The sequence below is a fragment of the Sus scrofa genome, chromosome 3, assembly GCF_000003025.6.
Source record: "Sus scrofa isolate TJ Tabasco breed Duroc chromosome 3, Sscrofa11.1, whole genome shotgun sequence".
Classification (NCBI taxonomy): domain Eukaryota; kingdom Metazoa; phylum Chordata; class Mammalia; order Artiodactyla; family Suidae; genus Sus; species Sus scrofa.
Genome location: NC_010445.4, coordinates 102,989,182 through 103,010,501, shown reverse-complemented (window position 1 = coordinate 103,010,501; position 21,320 = coordinate 102,989,182). Strand labels below are relative to the sequence as shown.

The 21,320-nt window shown below is 42.2% G+C and overlaps 1 protein-coding gene across 6 annotated transcripts in view; it reads left to right on the top strand.

Moving 5' to 3' along the window:
- Window positions 1-21,320, top strand: part of CEBPZOS (CEBPZ opposite strand) — a 58,942-nt gene that overhangs the window by 30,079 nt on the left and 7,543 nt on the right. The window contains exons 1-3 of one of the 6 annotated variants that reach the window (XM_021087632.1): window positions 15,922-16,006; window positions 19,337-19,452; window positions 21,248-21,292. In XM_021087632.1, the coding sequence (XP_020943291.1) occupies window positions 19,338-19,452; window positions 21,248-21,292 (160 nt within the window). In that variant the 5' untranslated portion in view covers window positions 15,922-16,006; window position 19,337. Of the gene's footprint in view, window positions 1-15,921; window positions 16,007-16,026; window positions 16,288-19,336; window positions 19,453-21,247; window positions 21,293-21,320 lie in introns of those variants that run through there. The other 5 variants (XR_002342780.1, XR_002342777.1, XR_002342776.1 and 2 more) reach the window with 5 other exon arrangements.

The window sequence follows — 21,320 nt, the reverse complement described above, 5'->3', positions numbered from 1 at the left end:
CATAAGTGATATCATATTTGTCTTTCTCTTACTTCACTTAGTATGATTATCTCTGGGTCCATCCACGTTGCTGCGAATGGCAATATTTCATTCCTTTTTATAGCTGAGTAATATTCCATTGTTTATAAACCACATCTTTATCCATTCATCTGTTGGTAGACACAGGTTGTTTCCATGTCTTGGCAATTGTAAATAGCGCTGCTGTGAACATTGGGCTGCATGTATCTTTTCACATTATGGTTTTCTCCAGATTTATGCCAAGGAGTGAGATTGCTGGATCATATGGTAGTTCTATATTTAGTTTTGAGATTTTGTTTTTGTTTGTTTTTTTATGGCCGAACCCATGGCATCTGGAAGTTCCTGGGCCAGGGATCGAATCCAAACTGTAAGCTGCGGGTTGCTGGATCCTTTAACCCACTGCGCTGGTCTGGCAATCAAACCCATGCCTCCACAGTGACCTGAGACACTGCAGTCAGATTCTTAACCCACTGTGCCATAGCGGGAACTCCTATATTTAGTTTTTAAAGGAACTTCCATACTGTTCTCCACAGTGGTTGCACCAATTTACATTCCCACCAACAGGGTAGGAGGGTTCCACTTTCTTCACACTCTCTCCAGCATTTATTATCTGTAGACTTTTGATGATGACTAGTTGTGTTATTTTGAGCTCATAGTATACCTTCAAAGGTGTGTGTAAAATGGGATAATGCTACTGCCCTTCCTGACCTATTTACCAATAAAATTATATGGTTCCTGGAAGGGAGATGCTTCGTCAAGGCAGCACATAATACAATGGTGTCTCCTGTTCTCTGTGTTCATGCACTGCTGGTTAAAGGTCCCTGGAGTGAGACACTCACTCTCTGTGATACGGTCTTTCCCCATCGGCTCTCTGTTCTTTTTCCTTTGAATGAACTGGGCTATGATCCCTTTGCAGCTCGGTGTGACCCTGGGGCTGGTAGGAGGTGAGCAGAGGTAGTGTGTGCAAATTCATTGTTATGACCTTAAGACAGGAAGTTAATTGTTCTCTAATTTTCCCCTATCCCCTTTCCTATGCCTGATACCAGCCAGCCCAACTTGCTAATTAGCAGACAAAAAGCATTCCAGGTGATGGTAGACCAACAAGATAGAGAAACTTGGCTCGCTTGACAATGGTGAAAGAGACTCTCCCATCACCCACCCTACTATAACAAATTCCTGAGCTGGATGTAAAAGAACGCAGTTGTCTGTCTTGTTGCAGCCTCTGGATTTTTGCAGTCTCTTTGTTACAGCAGTTGGACCTATATCCTATCTAGTACACTTTCTGGGTCATGATGTACTCTCTTTTGGCCTCTTAAGTTGTGTTTCCATAAACACCTGCTGAGCTTTTTTTCTTCTTTCATTGTCTTCTCCAAGTCATTCTCCTTACTCTTCTTCCATTTTTTTTTTTTTTTGTCTTTTTGTTTTTTAGGGCCGTACCCTTGGCATATGGAGGTTCCCAGGCTAGGGGTCTAATCGGAGCTGTAGCTGCCGGCTTACACCACAGCCACAGCAACGCCAGATCCTTGACCTGCTGAGTGAGGCCAGGGATCAAACCTGCAACCTCATGGTTTCTAGTCAGATTCATTTCCACTGTGCCACAATGGGAACTCCTCTTCTTCCATTTTTTTCTCTAGCCCTATGAACATAATTTTTAAAAACCATGAATACCTTTCTCTAAACTAATGCACTGAAGAAGTTAATTCCTAATTGGATGATTTAATATAACTTCATAATAGCCCTATGAAATCAGTGTTACTGTTGTTACCATTTTACAGATGGGTTAAGTGGAGTTTTACAGGGGTGAAGTAGAGTCAGCTGTTTCAGGAGCTGAGATTGGCATGCAGGCAGTACAGCTGAATTCCTTGACGAAAAGATAATTATAGCAAGATTTCTCTTAGAGGCCCTGGTTTAGCTGTCAGCACCACTCTGCATTCTTTGTACTTTCTTTTTTAAACTGTGTCCGGGGCATGTGGAAGTTGCTAGGAGAGGAATTGAACCTGTGCCACAGTGACTGGAGCCACAGCAGTGGCAACACTGGATCCTTAACCCACTGAGCCACCAGAGAATTCTAAGGACACTTTATTTAATAATAGCATTTGGGGACAAATATTATATTAAATATATCCATCGATCACAAAATGCATTCCAATTTCAGAAATGTAAACATATGGAAGCATGTACATCAGAATAAAGGCAATTTTACCTGTCAGCAGGTGTCTTACTGAGGCAGGTGGGAGATATCAGAGAGAAATTTTAATCTCTGTTTTACTGAAGGGAAAGAACTAACCCAAGAAGGTTCCTAGTTAAGAATGGGTATCTAGGGAGTTCCCGTCCTGGTGCAGTGGAAACGAATCCAACTAGGAACCATGAGGTTGTGGGTTTGATCCCTGACCTCGCTCAGTGGGTTAAGGATCCGGCATCTCGGAGAGCTGTAGTGTAGGTCATAGACATGGCTCTGATCTAGCATGGCTGTGGTGTAGGCCGGTGGCTATAGCTCCGATTAGACCCCTAGCCTGGGAACCTCTATATGCCACAGGTGCAGCCCTATAAAGCAGAAAAAAAAAAAAAAGAGTATCTGTGTATCATAATAGTGATTATATTTTTTAAAGTTTGTAAAATTCAAACATTTGAGTGTCTTACTATTTTCCTAGTTCATACAGCACTTCCCATTAAAGGTCTTATTACCTTACATAATAATAGGATGCTGTTCACTGTGGATGGAAAGGTTGTGTATTTCAGAGTCTCCCTCCCTAAAAAAGAAAAGAGTGGACTCCCTGCCAAGCTGCTTAGTGGGGTTGTCCCTTATATTACAAAGAGTCTTTATTTCTCTGGGGAAGGTAGAATTTAAGACATTAATTCAAACAGTGTTGTACTTTTCTTGCTTCCCAGTGAGTAAAACATTAAAAAACCAACAACAACAATATGGGTGGACCCTGTTCTGACACTAATACCTATAATTTTAAGAGGATTTAGGGGCTGTTTGGAATTTGTAATGTGAGCTCTGATGCTTGTTTGTCTCTTTATGCTCAGGACAGCCTGTTAGGCTTACAGTTCTAAATACTTGACTCTTAATTGTCTGGCATGAATGATTGCAAACTAACCCAGATTGGGTCACGCATTTGCACTGGTGAGCCTTTGAGTACATCTGGACCTCATGTTCTGTGAAATCTTAGCTTCCTGTTTGGCTCCTGGATTAACCCGACCTCGGGTAAGTGGTGGAAGACCTCTCAAATGGTGCTGCCGTGGCTTGGCTTTTGCTCCTGGTGGCACAGCCTGGGAGGCTTATTTAAAGCTCCTTTCCTTGAGATTAAAGAGATTGTTCCTTTTTACCTTCTTTGCCTTTATTTATTTATTTTTGGTAAGATTTTTTATTTTTTCTATTATAGTTGATTCACAATACTCTGTCAATTTCTGCTGTACATACAGCAAAGTGACCGAGCCATATTATATATACATTCTTTTTCTCATTATCCTCCATCATGTTCCATCACAAGTGACTAAATATAGTTCCCTGTGCTATACAGCCGAATCCCATTGCTTATTCACTCCAGATGTAATAGTTTGCCTCTATTAACCCCAGATTCCCAGTCTAACCCACTCCTCCCCACCCCCGACAACCATAAGTCTGTTCTCCAAGTCCATGAGTTTGTTTCTTTTCTGTAGATAGGTTCATTTGTGCCATCTATTAAATTCCGTATATGAGTGATATCATGATATTTGTCATTCTCTTTCTGACTTACTTCACTTAGTATGAGAGTCTCTAGTTTCATCCAGTTGCTGCAAATAGCATTATTTTGTTCTTTTTTGTGGCTGAGTAGTATTCCATTGTGTATATATACCACTCCTTAATCCATTCGTCTGTGGCTGAACATTTAGGTTGTTTCCATGTCTTGGCTATTGTGAATAGTGCTGCAATGAACATACAGGTGCATGTATCTTTTTTTTTTTTTTTTTTTTGTCTTTTTGCCATTTTCTTGGGCCACTCCCATAGCACATGGAGGTTCCCAGGCTAGGGGTCGAATCGGAGCTGTAGCCACCAGCCTACACCAGAGCCACAGCAACACGGGATCTGAGCTGCGTCTTTGACCTACACCACAGCTCACTTAACGCCGGATCCTTAACCACTGAGCAAGGCCAGGGATCGAACCCACAACCTCATGGTTCCTAGTCGGATTTGTTAACCACTGAGCCACGACAGGAACTCCATCTTTTTGAATGAAAGTTTTGTCTGGATATATGCCTTGGAGTGGGATTGCTGGGCCATATGGTAGTTGTATATGTCGAGTTTTCTGAGGTACCTCCATACTATTTTTCATAGTGGTTGTACCAATTTACATTCCCACCAACAGTAAAGGAGGGTACCCTGTTCTCCACACCCTCTCCAGCATTTGTTGACTTGTTAATGATGGCCATTCTGACCAGTGTTAGGTGGTATCTCATTGTAGTTTTGATTAGCATTTCTCTAATGTGGGGAGCCTAGGGGATGCAAGGACTCAAAAAAAAAAAGGACCTTGCCTGATGGCAGAAAAACCTGAAGGCAGGTTCCTAACCAAGAGGGGAGCTCACCTGAACGGTACAAGCCAAAGGTGGGCTTCTGGTCAGGATAAAAGCCTGCCAGAACAGTACAAGCTGAGGGCAGGCCTCAGGTTACACAGCTCTCATTTTGATGTTGATGGGGAAAAATTGGGGGTTCCCTGGGAAAACAATTTCCATGTTTGCTCTGGAGAACAGGGATTGTTTCTCGGGTGAACTAGTCTTTCCTGTTGTTTTATTTGTTATTCAGTTTTCCTCAGTCTTTCCTGATTATTTACTTATTATTCTTATTTTCCATTGTTGTTTTCCTGTGGTGATTTGTGATTTAACAAAATTGCAACAATAATAAGAAAAAATTTCCCCTATTTAAATCCAACTTAATTAAAACATAGTGTTTCTCTACTAACTAGTTATACAGTAAACTTTAGAGTTAGGATTTTAATGAGGTTCATAGAAGTTAGACATACATTATTCTTGATCAAAAGACACCTAGCTATGAGTTATAGAAGCTTTTAAGTGATAGCTAGTTAAGTTGGTTTATATTTTCTTACACTGTCTCCCTGCCATAATGCCTTAAAGATAAGCACCAGTCGAAAAACAAGATTTGTGAATGCCAAATTCCTGTGTCTGTGACCTCTTCAACTTGTGGAGACTTGCTGGCCATGGGATGATTTGTACTGAGTCTCCTCCTTTCCACATGATATATTGTACCTAATTGCCCTTAAATTGTACTCACTAAATTCAGTTAAAGCAAAGATCTTAGAATATGATGTATAGCTGCTGTATCATGTAAAAGTTACTTTTAACACTGTGATGTAATCTGTAGTGAGAAACTGTCTATATAATCAACCACTTACGCCAATAAAATTTGAGCAGTCCAGCACCCTGAAAGAAGGGACAAAGAGGCTGTCTCCATTGCAAAAGCCGAGCGCGTCCCTCTCCTATCAGGAAAAGTGTACACTCCCTGGCCGCGGGAGCTGGCCTCCAGCACTCTAGTAATTACTAATGTTGAGCATTTCTTTTTTTTTTTTTTTTTTTTTGTCTTTTTGCTATTTCTTGGGTGGCTCCCGCAGCATATGGAGGTTCCCAGGCCAGGGGTCGAATTGGAGCTGTAGCCGCCAGCCTACGCCAGAGCCACAGCAGCGCGGGATCCGAGCCGTGTCTGCAAACTACACCACAGCTCACGGCAACCCTGGATCCTTAACCCACTGAGCAAGGACAGGGATCGTACCCGCAATCTCATGGTTCCTAGTCGGATTTGATAACCACTGCGCCACTATGGGAACTCCTGTTGAGCATTTCTTGATGTGCCTATTGGCCATCCGTATATATTTTTTGGAGAGATGTCTATTCAGGTCTTCTGCCCATTTTTCACTTGGGTTGTTGGTTTTTTTGCTGTTGAGTTGTGTAAGTTGTTTATATATTTTAGAAATTAAGCTTTTGTCAGTTGCATCATCTGAAACTATTTTCTCCCATTCCATAGGTTGTCTTGTGTGTGTGTGTGTGTGTGTGTGTGTGTGTGTTTTATGGTTTCCTTTGCTGTGCAAAAGCTTGTAAATTTGATTAGGTCCCATTGGTTTATTTTTGTTTTTATTTCTGTTGCTTTGGGAGACTAACCTAAGAAAACATTTGTAAGGTTGATGTCCAAAAATGTTTTGCCCATGTTCTCTTCTAGGAATTTTATGATATCTTGTCTTACATTTAAGTCTTTAAGCCATTTTGAGTTTATTTTTGTGCATGGTGTGAGGGTGTGTTCTAGTTTCATTGATTTACATGCAGCTGTCCTGAACCACTGGACAGTTTTCCCAGCACCACGTGATGAAGAGACTATCTTTTCCCCATTTTATATTCTTGCCTCCTTTGTCAAAAATTAATTGACTGTAGGTGTTTGGGTTTATTTCTGTTTCTCTATTCTGTTCCATTGGTCTGTATGTCTGTTTTGGCACTATTACCACACTGTCTTGATTACTGTACCTTTGTAATATTGCCTGAAGTCTGGGAGAGTTATGCCTCCTGCTGTTTGTTTGTTTGTTTGTTTTTTTCCCTCAGGATTGCTTTGGCAATTCTGGGTCTCTTATGGTTCCATATAAAATTTTGGATTGTTCCAGTTCTGTGAAAAATGTCATGGGCAGTTTGATAGGGATTGCATTGAATGTCTAAATTGCTTTGGGGAGTATGGTGATTTTAACAATATTAATTCTTCCAATCCAGGAGCATGGAATACCATTCCATTTCTTTGAATCCTCTTTAATTTCTTTGATTAATGTTTATTTTCAGCGTTTAAGTCTTTCCCCTCTTGGTCAGGTTTATTCCTAGGTATTTAATTTTTTAGGTGCAATTTTAAATGGTATTGTATTTTTATATTCCTTTTCTAATATTTCATTGCTAGCATATAGAAATGCAACTGATTTCTGAATGTTAATCTTGTATCCTGCTACTTTGCTGAACACTATCTGTTCCAGTAGTTTTTTTGTGGAGTCCTTAAGATTTTCAATATATAGTATCACGTCCTGTGCATACAGTGACAGTTTTACCTCTTCTCTTCCAATTTGGATACCTTTTATTTCTTTTGTTTGTCTGATTGCTGTGGCTAGGACTTCCATACTATGTTGAATAAAAGTGGTGAGGGTGACATCCTTGTCTTGTTCCAGATTTTAGTGGGAAAGCTTTCAGCTTTTCTCCATTGAATATTATTTTGACTGTAGGTTTCTTGTAAATGGCTTTATTATGTTAAGATAAGTTCCCTCTATATCCACTTTGGTAAGAGTCTTTATCGTGAATGGATGTTGGACTTTGTCAAATGCTTTTTCTGCAACTATCGAGATGATCATGTGTTTTTTGACTTTTCTTTTGTTAATGTGGTGTATGATGTTGATTGATTTGCATATATTGAATCATCCTTGTGAACCTGGAATGAATGGTGTATAATCTTTTGTATATGTTGTTGGATTTGGTTGGCCAAAATTTTTTTGAGAATTTTTATGTCTATAGTCATCAAAAATATTGGCCTATAATTTTCTTTTTTGATACTATCTTTATTAAAGTCATCTACTATTTTATTTTATTTTTTATTTATTTTATTTTATTGTTAAAGTCTCCTACTATTTTGTTAAAGTCTCCTACTATTCTTGTATTCCCATCAGTTTCTCCTTTTATGTCTCTTAGTATTTTTGTATGTATGTGGGTACTTCTATATTAGGGGCATATATATTGACAATTGTAATATCCTCTTCTTGAATGGATTCTTTTGTCCTTAAGTAGTATCGTTGTTTTTCTTTAAGGCCTTTGTTTTAAAATCTATTTTGTCTGATACGAGTATTGCAACACTTGCTTTCCTGTCTTTTCCATTAAAGTGGAATATCTTTTTCCATCCCCTCACTTTTAATTTATATGTGTCCTTTGCCCTAAGGTGAGTCTCTTATAGAGAGCATATAGTAGACTTTTGCTTTTTTATCCAATCTGCCACTCTATGTCTTTTGATTGGAGCATTCAGTCCATTGATATTTATGGTAATTATTGATAAATATGTATTTATTGATATTTTAAACCTGTTTTCCAGTTGATTCTATGTTTCTCCTTTGTACCTTTATTTTTTTATTGGATGATTTCCATTTATTTTATGCTTGTGTCCTCTTCTTTTCAGTTTTTGTGGATGTAATGTTTAGTTTTGATTTGTGGTTGTGCTTTTTTTCAAGTTTGTTAACCCCTCCCTATATCTGCTTGCTTTAGCCTGATAGTCATACAGGCTCAATCACATTTTACCAAAAAAAAAAAAAAAAAAGTATTTGTCCTTTTGCTGTTCCTTGTGTTTTTTGTTGCTTTTACAATAGGGTTTTTTTTGTTGTTGTTTTGTTTTTTTCCCCTTTTAGATCTGTATACTGGCTTATTTAAGTGATTGCTTTCCTCCATCCTATTTATTCTTACTTCGTTTTTATTTAGAGGAGCCCTTTCAGCATTTTGTGGGGGGGTGGTTTTAGTATTGCTAAACCTTTACTTTTTGTTTGTTGGAGAAAGTCTTTATTTCTCCTTCTATTTTAAATGATATTCTTGCTGGGTAGAGTATTCTAGGCTGCAGATTTTTCCCTTTTAAAACTTTGAATATATCTACCCACTCTCTTCTGGCCTGTAGTATTTCTGCAGAGAAATCAGCTGATAGCCTTTTGGGGGTTCCCTATAATTAACTTTGTTTTTCTCTTGTTGCCTTTAGAAGACTCTCTTTAACTTTTGCTATTTTTATTATAATAACACTTGGTGTAGGCCTGTTTGGGTTCAACTTGTTTGGGACCCTCTCTGCTTCCTGTATCTTGATATCTATTTCCTTTAGATTTGGAAAGTTTTCAGCCATAATTTCTACAAATATATTTTAAATCCCCTTTTCATTTTCTTCTCCTTCTGGAATCCCTATTTTGCATAGATTGACCCACTTTTTGTTATCCCATAGATCTCTTATATTGTTTCATGTTTTTTTCTTTTTCTTTTTTTAATCTTCTTAAGCTGCCCCGTGGTATGTTGAGGTTCCCAGGATAGTGCTTGAATTGGAGCTATAGCTGCCACAGCCATAGCAATACAGGATCCAAGCCATGTCTGAGACCTACACCACAGCTCACAGCAATACTGGATTCTTAACTCACTGAGCAAGGCCAGGGATCAAACCTGTGTCCTCATGGATGCCAGTCAGATTCGTTTCCACTAAGCTACAACTCGAACTCTGCTTTCACATTTTTTTCATTTGGTTTTCTGTTGGCTGTCCTGATTGGGTGATTTCCATTATTCTATCTTCCAAGTCATGTATTTGTTCCTCTGCATTATTTAGTCTGCTCTTCAGGGCCTTTAACTCAGCTTGCATCTCTGCAAATGGATTTTCTAATTTTTCCTTGCTCCTCCTTATATTTTCTAGTTCCTTTATACAGTAATCTGCATTACTGTACATATACACTCTAATTCCTTCAAATTTGCCCTTAATTCCTTCAGTATTTCCACTCTCTCCTTTCTGAACTTGATGTCTGTTAGAATGTACAGGTCTGGAGTTCCCTTCGTGGCTCAGTGGTTAACAAATCCGACTAGGAGCCACGAGGTTGCGGGTTCGATCCCTGGACTTGCTCAGCGGGTTAAGGATCTGGCTTTGCTGTGAGCTGTGGTGTGGGTTGCAGATGCGGCTCGGATCCTGCGTTGCTGTGGCTCTGGCATAGGCCGGTGGCTACAGCTCCAGTTCAATCCCTAGCCTGGGAATCTCCATATGCCGTAAGAGTGGCTCAAGAAAAGGCAAAAAGACCAAAAAACAAACAAAAAAAAGAATGTACAGGTCTGTTTAATCATTTGTTCCCTCCTGTTCTTTTAACTGGGAATGATTCCTGAGCTTCTTCATTTTGCTTATATTTTTCTTGTTCTGTGAGTTTAGGGAAAACAAACTCCTGGAGTCTTGAAGGGCTATTTATATGCGAGAGTGCCCCTAGGTATTTTGTGAGGGCTTACTTTTTATTTCTAGGTGCTGTGTGTGCTTCCAGGGAGATGGAGGCAATGGGTAGGGCTGGTAGCCAATGCCTGCTCGCTAAGCCTTTGACAGCAGCAAGGACTGGCAGGAGGGTGGCACAGGCTGCTCTTAGTTGCAGGGTCCTGGGAAGTGGCAGTCATCAGGCAGGTGTAGGTGATGCCTGGAGTGTTTGGTAGTGGCAGCATCAAGAAGGTGTGTTCCCAGGACAGTGAGAGCAACAGTGGGTGGTGCTTGGTTGCAGTACCCTCTTCTTCACCAACCTCTGAGGTGCCTGGGGCTATAGGTGGTGCCTGTTCACAGACTTCTAGTGGTGATTGGCCATGCCCACCTCTTGTGTCTGAGATGACTGCTGTGGTTTGCCCCCTCTGCCTGTAGATCACCCTGTCACTCTTAGCCCTCCCCCCATGCTGCCCTTAGTCCACACAAGAGGTGCCTGGCCACCTGTAGCCTGCATAAGAGGCACCCTGTCTCCCATAGCCTACTCCAGAGGCACCCCACCTGGGAATTCTCACTTATGCAGGGAAAGATATTCCTATGGCAGTCCACCCCTCTCCTCTTGCCCTCCCCAATAATGGCACCTTGGTTCTCCTTTGGGGCCAGACCTCTCCTGGGTTCCCTCAACTCTGGCCTTTGGCTCCCCAGCCTGTGGCATACCACTCCCTAGCCTATCAGGCTGTCTCCACACAGCCAACCCTAGTGCCCTCCCTGGAACTAATCTCTGGAGCCTGAGTCTCAGTGCCCAGCCTCGACCTGAGCATCTCAGGCAGTGGAGTCCAGGGGTGGTGGTGCAGGTGATCTGTGTGGCTCTCACTCTGTTTTGTCCTCCTCAGTCCATCTTGTGCACTTTTCTCCACGACTTTGAGGTCCATCCATCTTGGCCGATCTCCCCATTGGTTGGATGCTTCCCAGGGTGTGGGGTCCTTCCCTCTTTAACAGCTCCCTCTTAGGAGTGCTAGTCCCGGCTTGATTCTTTCTCTCTCTCTCTCTCTCTTTTTTTTTCCCCTTTTGTTCTTCCCAGTTATGTGGAGGGTTTCTTGCCCTTTTTGGAGGTCTAGGGTCTTCTGCCAGTGTTCTATAGGTGTTGTGCCAAGTGTTCTGCATGTAGATGGTATTTTTGGATGTGTTTGTGGGAGAAGGTGAGCACCACGTCTTACTCCTCTGTCATCTTGATCCTTCTCTGCCTTCAATTTTTTTCCACTAAGCTCTAGACTTATACCAAAGAGAAAGAGAGAAGGTAAGAGAGAAAACAGGTGATTAAAAAAAACATCTAAGATGACTGAAATCAAGGTAGATTAGTAAAGCAGGCATTAGGGGTTAGGCCCCCCCCTTATGTCATTTTCTTTTCCACGTAGTGGGGTGCTCCTTCGGAATTAAGTTGTGTGTGTGTTTTTTCCTCTTTGTTAGGAAGAGAAGTGTTACTTCCCAGAGTAGTTCAGGATTGAAATTGACCTTGGAATTCAGGGTGTAGGGAGAGGGATGTAACTTCTGTATATTGGGACTTTATTAAAAACTAGCTCCCCTCATCAGAAGTTGAATACCAGGAAGTCAAGGGTGGAGTCCATGAGTTAGTGAATGCTATAAATATTTGGGATCCAAAATGGTGTATCTGGTATCATTTTGGTCTCCTTGACTGAGGGTGATGGGGAACTGTTCCACTCTGGCAGCTGGCAGAACAGGGGCCCTGTCCCCACTGCGCCTGCTTCAGGAACTGTCCCCCGGAGGCTGCAGCTCATCACTGTTCTGTGACCTGGGCCATCTGAAGGGAAGGCTAGGCCATTACCAAGATCCTGAGCCCCTCTTGTCCATTAGGTGCCCTCTGGCAACCAGTACTAATGGGTCATCTGGACTAATCTTTGCTGCTTCATGTCCCCTAACTGAAATCTACCTTGAAGATCCCACCAGATTGGCTAGCTGCTCTTCCTCTGAGGTGACCATAGGAGAATGGAGAGTAAACTTCCTAGGTACTTGTTAATGTGGAGATCTCTATAGCCCTTGAACTTGTGAGCACCAGGGTAGCCTGGGACTTTTGCCATCTTCTGAGGCTCAGCCATGATGCAGCAAGGAGAACTTTCACTTGGCTACTTGCATTCCTCCACGAGAGTTAGCAAATCAGACCGTATTGGGAATGTACAGCCTTGAAAGGGGTGCTGAGGCTTGGAAGAGGATGGACAGGACTTCTGAACTGGAGAGCTCCAGCATTTGCATTCTGGGGTTGGGTCTGGTGCAGATTAGTTACCTCCTTGCCCCAGTTATGTAGCGGCACAGCCCTTACACCAGCTGCTTGTGACACCCCTCCCCCACTTGTAAGAATCAATGCCACTTTGGAAAGCTGCCTCCAGAGTCTCTCTCACTGCCCCAACATCCTCTGCCTCCACCTCAATTCATTGATTGAATCAACTTGGTAAGAGTCTCTACCAGTTTTCACTTTTCCTAACCTCAACCTTGTGGCCAAAAGGTTCTTACCTCAAAACGTGTCCATGAAATCTAGTGGGGTCCAGGATGAGTAAGACATGGATAAGTTTAAGTTTTCTGTGATGTTGTGAAACTTCCACCCCAATTAACAACCTCCATTTAATTAGTTTATATCCATTCCCAACACAATTGATTGAGTTTCTGTGCAATTATTTTAGTCTTTGTTATGAAGGTTTTTTTTTTTCCTTTTCTTTTTTTCAGTCTAAACCATTCTGATTACCTTCCTATCTTAATTTGTCATCCTGGTGCCTTTGACACTGATGTTCTGGTATTTCGAACCAACATGTTCTAGGGCTTGGTGGCTCCAGGCATAGAGTAGTGCCTTAAGTAATATGTATCTATATCTGAATATCTATATATCTATATTTATATTGAAACAAATTGTTGGAAGTCATAGGGGTTGCTTTTAAAATGAGCAATATTGCTTTTAAATATCTCTTTTAAAATGAGAAATATTTATTTAAATGTTTATTTAAATATTTCATATTGGAGTTCCATCGTGGCTCAGTGGTTAATGAATCCGACTAGGAACCATGAGGTTGTGGGTTTGATCTCTGGCCTTGCTCAGTGGGTTGAGGTTCCAGCGTTGCCATGAGCTGTAGTGTAGGTTGCAGACGCGGCTCAGATCCCTCGTTGCTGTGGCTGTGGTGTAGGCCGGCAGCTATGGCTCTGATTGGATCCCTAGCCTGGGAACCTCCATATGCTGTGGGAGCAGCCCTCAAAATGGCAAAAAGACAATAAATAAATAAATAAAATGAGACATATTTATTTACGAATCTTTGAAGGGGAATGAATCCTCTAAAGATTCTGCATGTCCTGGCTGGAGGGAAAAGGAGATCTTCAACAAAAGTAGGTGATGCCTGAAGGGGGGAGATCTGAAAAGTTTTGAGAAAAAGAGATCATGACAGCAACAGCAGTAAGAGACAAAATAAAAAGCAACACATTGTGAAAAGAGATCTTATGAGACAAGTTTGAGAGAAAATCAGACACATAACATTAATAGAATTGATGTTCAAACTAGAGACAGTTTCTATGGCACAGATAGAAGAGATCAAAAGATTGAAGTTCTCTGGTGGCTCAGCAGGTAAAGGATCTGACATTGTCACTGTTGGCTCTGGTAACAGCTATGGCACAGGTTCTGTCCCTGGCCTGGGAATTTCCGCATGCCTCAGGTGTGGCCCCCCTACCAAAAAAAGAAGAGATCAAAAGATTATATAAAGCCTAAAAGTTAAGAGGCTGTCAGTAAAGTTGATATCATGGAAGAGATGGTTTGGGACTCTGAATCTGGTTAGCCTGAGTGATTTTGACTGATAATGACATGCTTTAAATAAATGGAGTTTATGCATCTGTATGTCTCACGTCTCACATTTATTTATCACATTTATGATAGTTCAGCTGTGGAAAGGAATGGTATGGGCTGGACTGTGGGGGTGTTACTGAAAACCGAGTTGCCTCTTAGTGGGTGTCAAGCCAGAAGATACAACCCAGCCAGAGATCCGGAGAAGGAAAGATTTATTACTTGCAGCAAGGAGAACACCAGAGGCCTTTCGCAAAGCAGTGTCTTCCTGAACAGCAAAATTGGGGAAGTTTTAAGCTAAGGGTACGTGCATATTTCTGAAGGGTTTTGGATGGTATATGCATATTCATGAAGGGGCTCCAGCAGAAGAGAATTAAGCATAGAATTGGGGCAAAGAGGAGTTCCCGTCGTGGTGCAGTGGTTAACGAATCCGACTAGGAACCATGAGGTTGCGGGTTCGGTCCCTGCCCTTGCTCAGTGGGTTAATGATCCGGCGTTGCCGTGAGCTGTGGTGTAGGTCGCAGACACGGCTCGGATTCCGTGTTGCTGTGGCTTGTGGCGTAGGCCGGTGGCTACAGCTCCAATTAGACCCCTAGCCTGGGAGCCTCAAAAAAAAAAAAAAAAAAGAATTGGGGCAAAGATTGATAATACCAGCTTTAGTTGATTTTAGTCATGAAGTTCAGAAAAGTTCAACATCATCTTTTTTTAGGTTCCAGCTGGTCTGGTGGTTGAGTAGGTTTTGAATTCTGTAGAACAGCTCATGAGTGTTCTTCAGGCTAATCTTTACCATTGAAACAGAATGGGGAGCCTTTACAACCTGATTTGTTATCTTTGCTATTGTGACTTCTCTTGTCCCATAACAGTTGTTTGTTCCTGCATTCTTTTGTTTCCTTAAGATCATTAATTGCTGAGACCTGTTCAAGGGCAAGTACTGTGGCCAGGCTTAGATCACAAAGTGGCTTAGGCCCAAAATGGCTTCTCTTTTGTCAAGAAAGTCATGCCTGGTTTTCTTTCTCCAGGGACACCTCCCTATCTGCTCACAGAGGTTGGATAGGAAAATTAGGGCAGACACAGCTCCTCAGGGGCTCTTCCTTTACCTAGTATTAACAAAGCCCCAACCATTACCCCTTAACACCTTTGTGGATCCCTCAGGTCGGAAGAAAGGTTCTAATCACTGTATACTCTTCATTAGTTATTTGTGGATATATTTTACCCCTCCCCCAACTAGACTATAACTTCAGTGAAGGTAGGTCTGAGTCTGTTTAGGGATTTCACGTTTTGTCACGCACATGCTTCAAGATGGCTTTTGCTCTCTGTATATCCTCTGCTTGACCAGTCCCTGCTTCACTCACATGACTATTCAATCCTACTAATTATAGGGCTTAATTAGTAACTGCCTACCTGCTTGCCCCCTACTCCGGTTTTTAGTTTTCCTGAGCCAACCTGATGTCAGTATTCCACCTCTCAATGGTAACCTGCTTCATCCCCTCCGGACAAAGTTTCAAAGCTTGCCACCGTGTCCTGCCTGTTGTCTGCCCTATGTGGTGGAGAGTTGCTCCAGAACCTTGTTTCAGATGTGTAAGTTCCCCTGTCCAATAATCCATTGATGTCTTTATCACTATTTCTGGGCTCTTTATTTGGTCTCCAGGCTGGCAACTACAAGGCTTGCAGGGTGTAGCCTAATGACATGGAACCTTAGTTGAGTTTTATATTCCTTTTCTCCTTCTCCTCCCCTTCCCCTGTTTCATTCCCCTCATTTCTTCCTATATAGTGGGCATTACAGGCAGTGACTCAAATTTTGATTTATAAATGAATTGTTTAGGAAGCTGGCTAAAATGCAGAGTCTGATTCAGTAGGTCTGCAGTTCTAACAAGCTCCCAGGTGATGACAATATTGTCGATTCACACTTTGGGTTGCAGGGTGTTGAAAAATCCACGTTCTGGCTCTTAACTGTGTGATTGTGAGCAGGGCAACACTCTCATCTCTGTAAATTGAGATAATCATAGCACGTATTATGACAGAGTTATTGTGAGGATTAAATAAAATAATGTAAGTAGCCTGAAGTCAGGATCGTGCTTTTTATTAAAAGCAGAGTAAGTGGTAATTTCAGTGTGGGGGCGGGGCCAGCGCCGGAGGGGCGGGGCAGGGCTCTGCCAGCCTTTGCGCTTGCGCAGCCGTACGGGTACGCAGCTCAGGTAAGCTTCTTTTCCGTGGGCTCTTACTTGGCTTCCTGACTTGGGGTCCACAGAGTGGAGAGCGCAGCAGGCTTTTCGGCGGGCAGAGTTTTGGGGTCATTCAGCGGACGATCGGTGTCTCTGTACCCTCTGCCAGAGGAGGCGCGGGACGGGCCCGAGTGTTTCCGGGTCGCTCGGCGACCTTGGCCCGCAGCCGGAAGGTGCTTCTTGCTTTGGGCGCGCGTGTCTACACCTGGCGGGGCCGCAGAGCCCTGGGAACCCGGGCGGTTCGGAAAGCTGGGGTACGCAGGGGTAGCTAGGAAGCTGGCTGGAGCCTCTCAGAGGCCTCGCTGGTTGTTTGGCCTGTGACCCTGGGAACTCGGAAAAACTACTCTTGTTAATTAATTGAACCAGGGTCATAGCTGAGAAACCTTGTTCTTCCACTTCTAGAGTGTTTGGAAAGACCTTGTTTTCTGAAGTGTTGCTTGAAAATGCCGAACTGTGTCGATTTCTAGCTTTGGTGCAGATGAGGGGTTTTCAGACTTTGCACATTTGTCTTAATGTGCGCCCTGATTCAGCTTCTCAGCCAAGTGTAATGTTAACTTTAAGACACACAGCCCTGGTTTTCTTCGAACCCATCAGAGGATTGTTTTAAACTTCACTTGAGTTCCTTCCTTCTCCAAAACTTGTCTAATCCTAGTCCTCCTCTGCTAGTTAGTAATATAACTTTGTCATGGACAGGTATGCCTTTGGTGGTCTTTATCAGATGGGGTTTTATCAGTGGTTATAAACACCTTTCGTGAAGCTGAGGGACTTGGACTTTTGTCTTTTCAGGGCCACACCCTGGGCACATGGAGGTTCTCAGGCTAAGAGTCAAACCGAGGTACAATTGCCCGCCTGCACCGCAGCCACGGCAACTTGGGATTGGAGCCATGTCTGTGACCTACACCACAGCTCACGGCATTGGGGGACCCTTAACCCACTGAGCAGGGCCAGGAATCGCACCTGCGCCCTCGTGGATACTAGTTGGGCTCCTTCTCTCTGAGGCACAACCGGAACACTTGGAATGTGTTTTTAAGAAAGTAAATGCTTTATTATTCAGTGTTATTTGGACTGTATTGTTTGAACCTTTATCATTGCTGTGTCCCAACAAAACAAAATTCTGTTTGTATTCCTTTCACTGTGGTCTGGCTATGGGCAGGCTTTGTTTTTGTTTTTCCACCCCTTGAACATTAAAAATAACCCCCAAAACCCCTACCTGTACTGATCCTGGCTTATTTCCTGTTAGTACTTGTACAGCATAGTCAACAAAGCGAAACAAGTCTCCCTTCCTACCCCCTCATCGCCTCTTGGTTATATGTAAGTTATTTTTTTAACTTGCTCTGCTTCATTTCTCTTAGGTAAGAACAATAAAAATTTAATCTTTTAGTCCTGAGGGCGATCGCATTATCAGAATGAGAAGGGAATTTGGAGGGGAAGGGACACCTGGTAACGATATTCGTAGATAATCCTACCTAAGTAGGGTATTTAATTACCCCACCATCAGACTTCGTGAAAAGGAGTCAAAATTGGATGGAATGAGTGGAGCTCTGGGGCTGGAGACTTAGAGGACGTGCCATCTCACACAGAGGGCAGAACAATGTGCAGCATACATAGGACAGTGGTGAAATCCTGAGTTGAAAAAAAGCGCTGGTTCTTCTGTTATTGACTTTGGCGTTATAGGGAGGCAGAGTAAAAACTTAGCTTTACATTGAATATATTTAGTAAGAGTCGTATATGCTATTTTCTTGTTATGTAGCTCTCTCCTTTTTAGCTTTCTCTTTAGAGAAGGAGGATGAAGACTCAAACCGTGTCTTCTGATTAGCTTTTAATTACAGGAAGAGAATCAAGATTTGAAGTCTGGTTTGCCACTTACTGGGTGATGGTGGTCAGTGTTCCTCCTCATGTGATCCAGCAGCCTCTTATATAAATGTCACTTGGAGTTGTCTGTAAAAGGGGAGATTACTGGGTGCCAACTCTAGACATGCTGAATCAGAATCTGGGAGTTGGCAAGTTCTCGCTGTGCTGCAGCGGGTTAAGGATCCAGCGTTGTCTCCGAAGGACTCGAGTCACGGCTGAGGCCAGGGTTCACGCCTTTGCCCGTGTAGTGGGTTAAGGATCTGGTGTTGCTGCAGCTGGCCCAGGAACCTCCACACCAAGAATGCAGTAGCCACCCCCCCCAAATCTGGGGATGGGGGAGGTATTTTTTTTTGTCTTCTTGCCACTTCTTGGGCCGCTCCTCCGGCATATGGAGGTTCCCAGCTAGGGGTCGAATGGGAGCCACAGCTGCCAGCCTACGCCAGAGCCACAGCAACGTGGGATCCGCGCTGCGTCTGCAACCTACACCACAGCTCACAGCAACGCTGGATCCCAACCCACTGAGCAAGGCCAAGGATCTAACCCGAAACCTCATGGCTCCTAGTCGAATTCATTAACCACTGAGCCACAATGGGAACCCCATGGGAGGTATTTTTAACTGTTAGGATAGCAGCTCCTCAGGAACAAGAAGCAGTTAATTTATTGCTCATCATTATATAAAATGCCCAGAACTATGGCACATAGTTCAATATATGTTGTATAAATAAATGAAAACCTCCAGCTATAAAACATGTAAAAACCACTTATGGAAAACCTTACTTTTGTAGGGTACTTCACAAAGCACTTTCACATACTAGGCCTGTTAGATTGTGTCTTAATTACTATTTTCAGCTTAAAAAATGATCTACCCCATCTCGATATTAGCGAGTTTAAAAATGTTAATTCCATTGGAGTTCCCATCGTGGCTCAGTGGTTAACAAATCCAACTAGGAACCATGAAGTTGTAGATTTGATCTCTGGCCTCTCTCAGTGGGTTAAGGATCCGGTGCTGCCGTGAGCTGTGGTGTAGGTTGAAGATGCTGCTCAGATCTTGCATTGCTGTGGCTGTGGCGTAGGCCAGTGGCTACAGCTCCGATTAGATCCCTAGCCTGGGAACCTCTACATGCCGTGGGTGCGGCCCTAGAAAAGACAAAAACAAAACAAAACAAAAAACAAACAACTTCCTTCATAAATTGCTAGTTCTTTTCACAATGGCTTCTTCAATTTTGTCTCCTCTGTGCTTTCTCCAATCATGTTTTTGGTTAACTGTACCTTAGTCATGGAAGTTGAAAACTAGCAATGTGAGACATGTCTAATACAACTAAGAATACAGTAACTTTGGGATTTTATTTTTATATACTCATTTAAACTATGGAAATGGGAGTTATTTTTATAGAAGTGGTATTAAACTTGAATATGCTTATTCAGTTTTACATTTGTTATTGCTATACTTAGGATGGCCCGGACTATGGAACCACTGGCAAAGAAGATCTTTAAAGGAGTTTTAGTAGCTGAACTTGTGGGCATTTTTGGAGCATATTTTTTGTTTAAAAAGATGAACACAAGCCAAGGTAATCAAATTCAGAAATTAGTGTTTTGTGTTTAAATTAGTGTTTTAAGAGAAACCACTTCTTCAATGTATTAGGCATTTTATGGACTCACGGGGAAGAAGCTTAGTTGTTAGTTATTGTAGAATAAATGACTGTTACTTCTCGCTTAAAAAGTTGTAGACTAAGGAAAATGTTTCTTACTTCCATGGATTTTACTAGTGAGGGGCATAGGGCAGGTATCCTAGGTCTAGCTTAGTTTGGGAGCACAGATGGAGAAAAACCAAGCCTGCCCACCATACCTCATTGTTTGGTAGACTGAGAAAGCAAGAGGTGGGTAGCACAGCTGAATTGTCAAGAAACCAGTTTCTCAGGCTAGCAGTTTCTTCCTCTGCATTGATACTGGGCACTGAAAGCCTTTCCCATGCCATTGGCCATCACCATTTTGACATTTTGTGGGAGAAATTTTATATTAGAGCCTTCAGTTTTTGAAATCAGGAAGTGCTACTTCTCGTTTCCTAAAGCAGGGAATAGTAGACCTAGGGTGGTGGTCATCTTTGAAACTTGTCATTTATCTTCTTAGCACTTCACTGAAATACTGTGTTCCAGAATGCTGTTGAATATTCACAAGATACACATTTAAACTGTAAATAAAGCATATAACAGAAAACATCTGAACAGTATTTAAAAGGAAATCCAGGGGAGTTCCCGTTGTGGCGCAGTGGTTAACGAATCCGACTAGGAACCATGAGGTTGCGGGTTCGGTCCCTGTGCTTGCTCAGTGGGTTCACGATCCGGTGTTGCCGTGAGCTGTGCTGTAGGTTGCAGACGCGGCTCGGATCCCGCGTTGCTGTGGCTCTGGCGTAGGCCGGAGACTACAGCTCCAATTAGACCCCTAGCCTGGGAACCTCCATATGCCGCGGGAGCGGCCCAAGAAATAGCAAAAAAAAAAAAAAAAAAAAGACAACAACAACAACAAAATAATAATAAAATAAATAAAAAATTTAAAAAAAAAATAAAAGGAAATCCAAGTTTTAAGACCAGCATCAAAAACTAAGTGAGGTATAGACTTATTTCTAATCGTTTAATAAGGTAAAATGGCACCCATAAAAACAACTCATAATGGGGAGTTCCCATCATGGCTCAGTGCTAACAAACTGGACTAGTATCCAAGAGGATGTGGGTTTGATCTCTGGCCTCATTCAGTGGGTTAAGGATCTGACTTTGCCCTGAGCTGTGGTGTAGGTTGCAGACACAGCTTGGATCTGGTGTTGCTGTGGCTGGGGTGTAGGCTGGCAGCTGCAGCTTCCATTTGACCCCTAGCCTGGGAACTTCCATGTGCTGCACCTGCAGCCCTAAAAAGACAAAAAAAAAAAAAAAAAAAAACCCTCATAAAATTACATGCGAAGTTCACATTAACACTGAAAATCTGCTTTTCAATACAATTTTGAAATGAAGTTCCTTGGTGGGACAGTGGGTTAAGGGCCCAGCATCATCACTGCTGTGGTATGGGTTCAGCTTCTGGCCCAGAAACTTGCCACAGGCACAGCCAAAAAGAAATACTATTCCAAGGTAAATTACATCATATATAATAAATATAGGTAAAGTTTAAAAAACTCCAAAATTACTATGGAAGGCTACATTTATAAGTACAATTTAGACCCTATAAGGATTTAATTCCTGGACTACCAGGTCTTTAACACAGATTTCTTATTTATAGAATTCCTATCTTATCTCTAAAACTACAACTAAATTATGGCTCCATGTGTTAATCCAGTGACTTTCTAATTATGCCCAATTTTAAGACTTTTTTTGTTAGATTTCAGGCAAACAATGAGCAAGAAGTTTCCCTTCATCTTGGAAGGTATGTTTTTCCTTAAAGAAAAATAAGA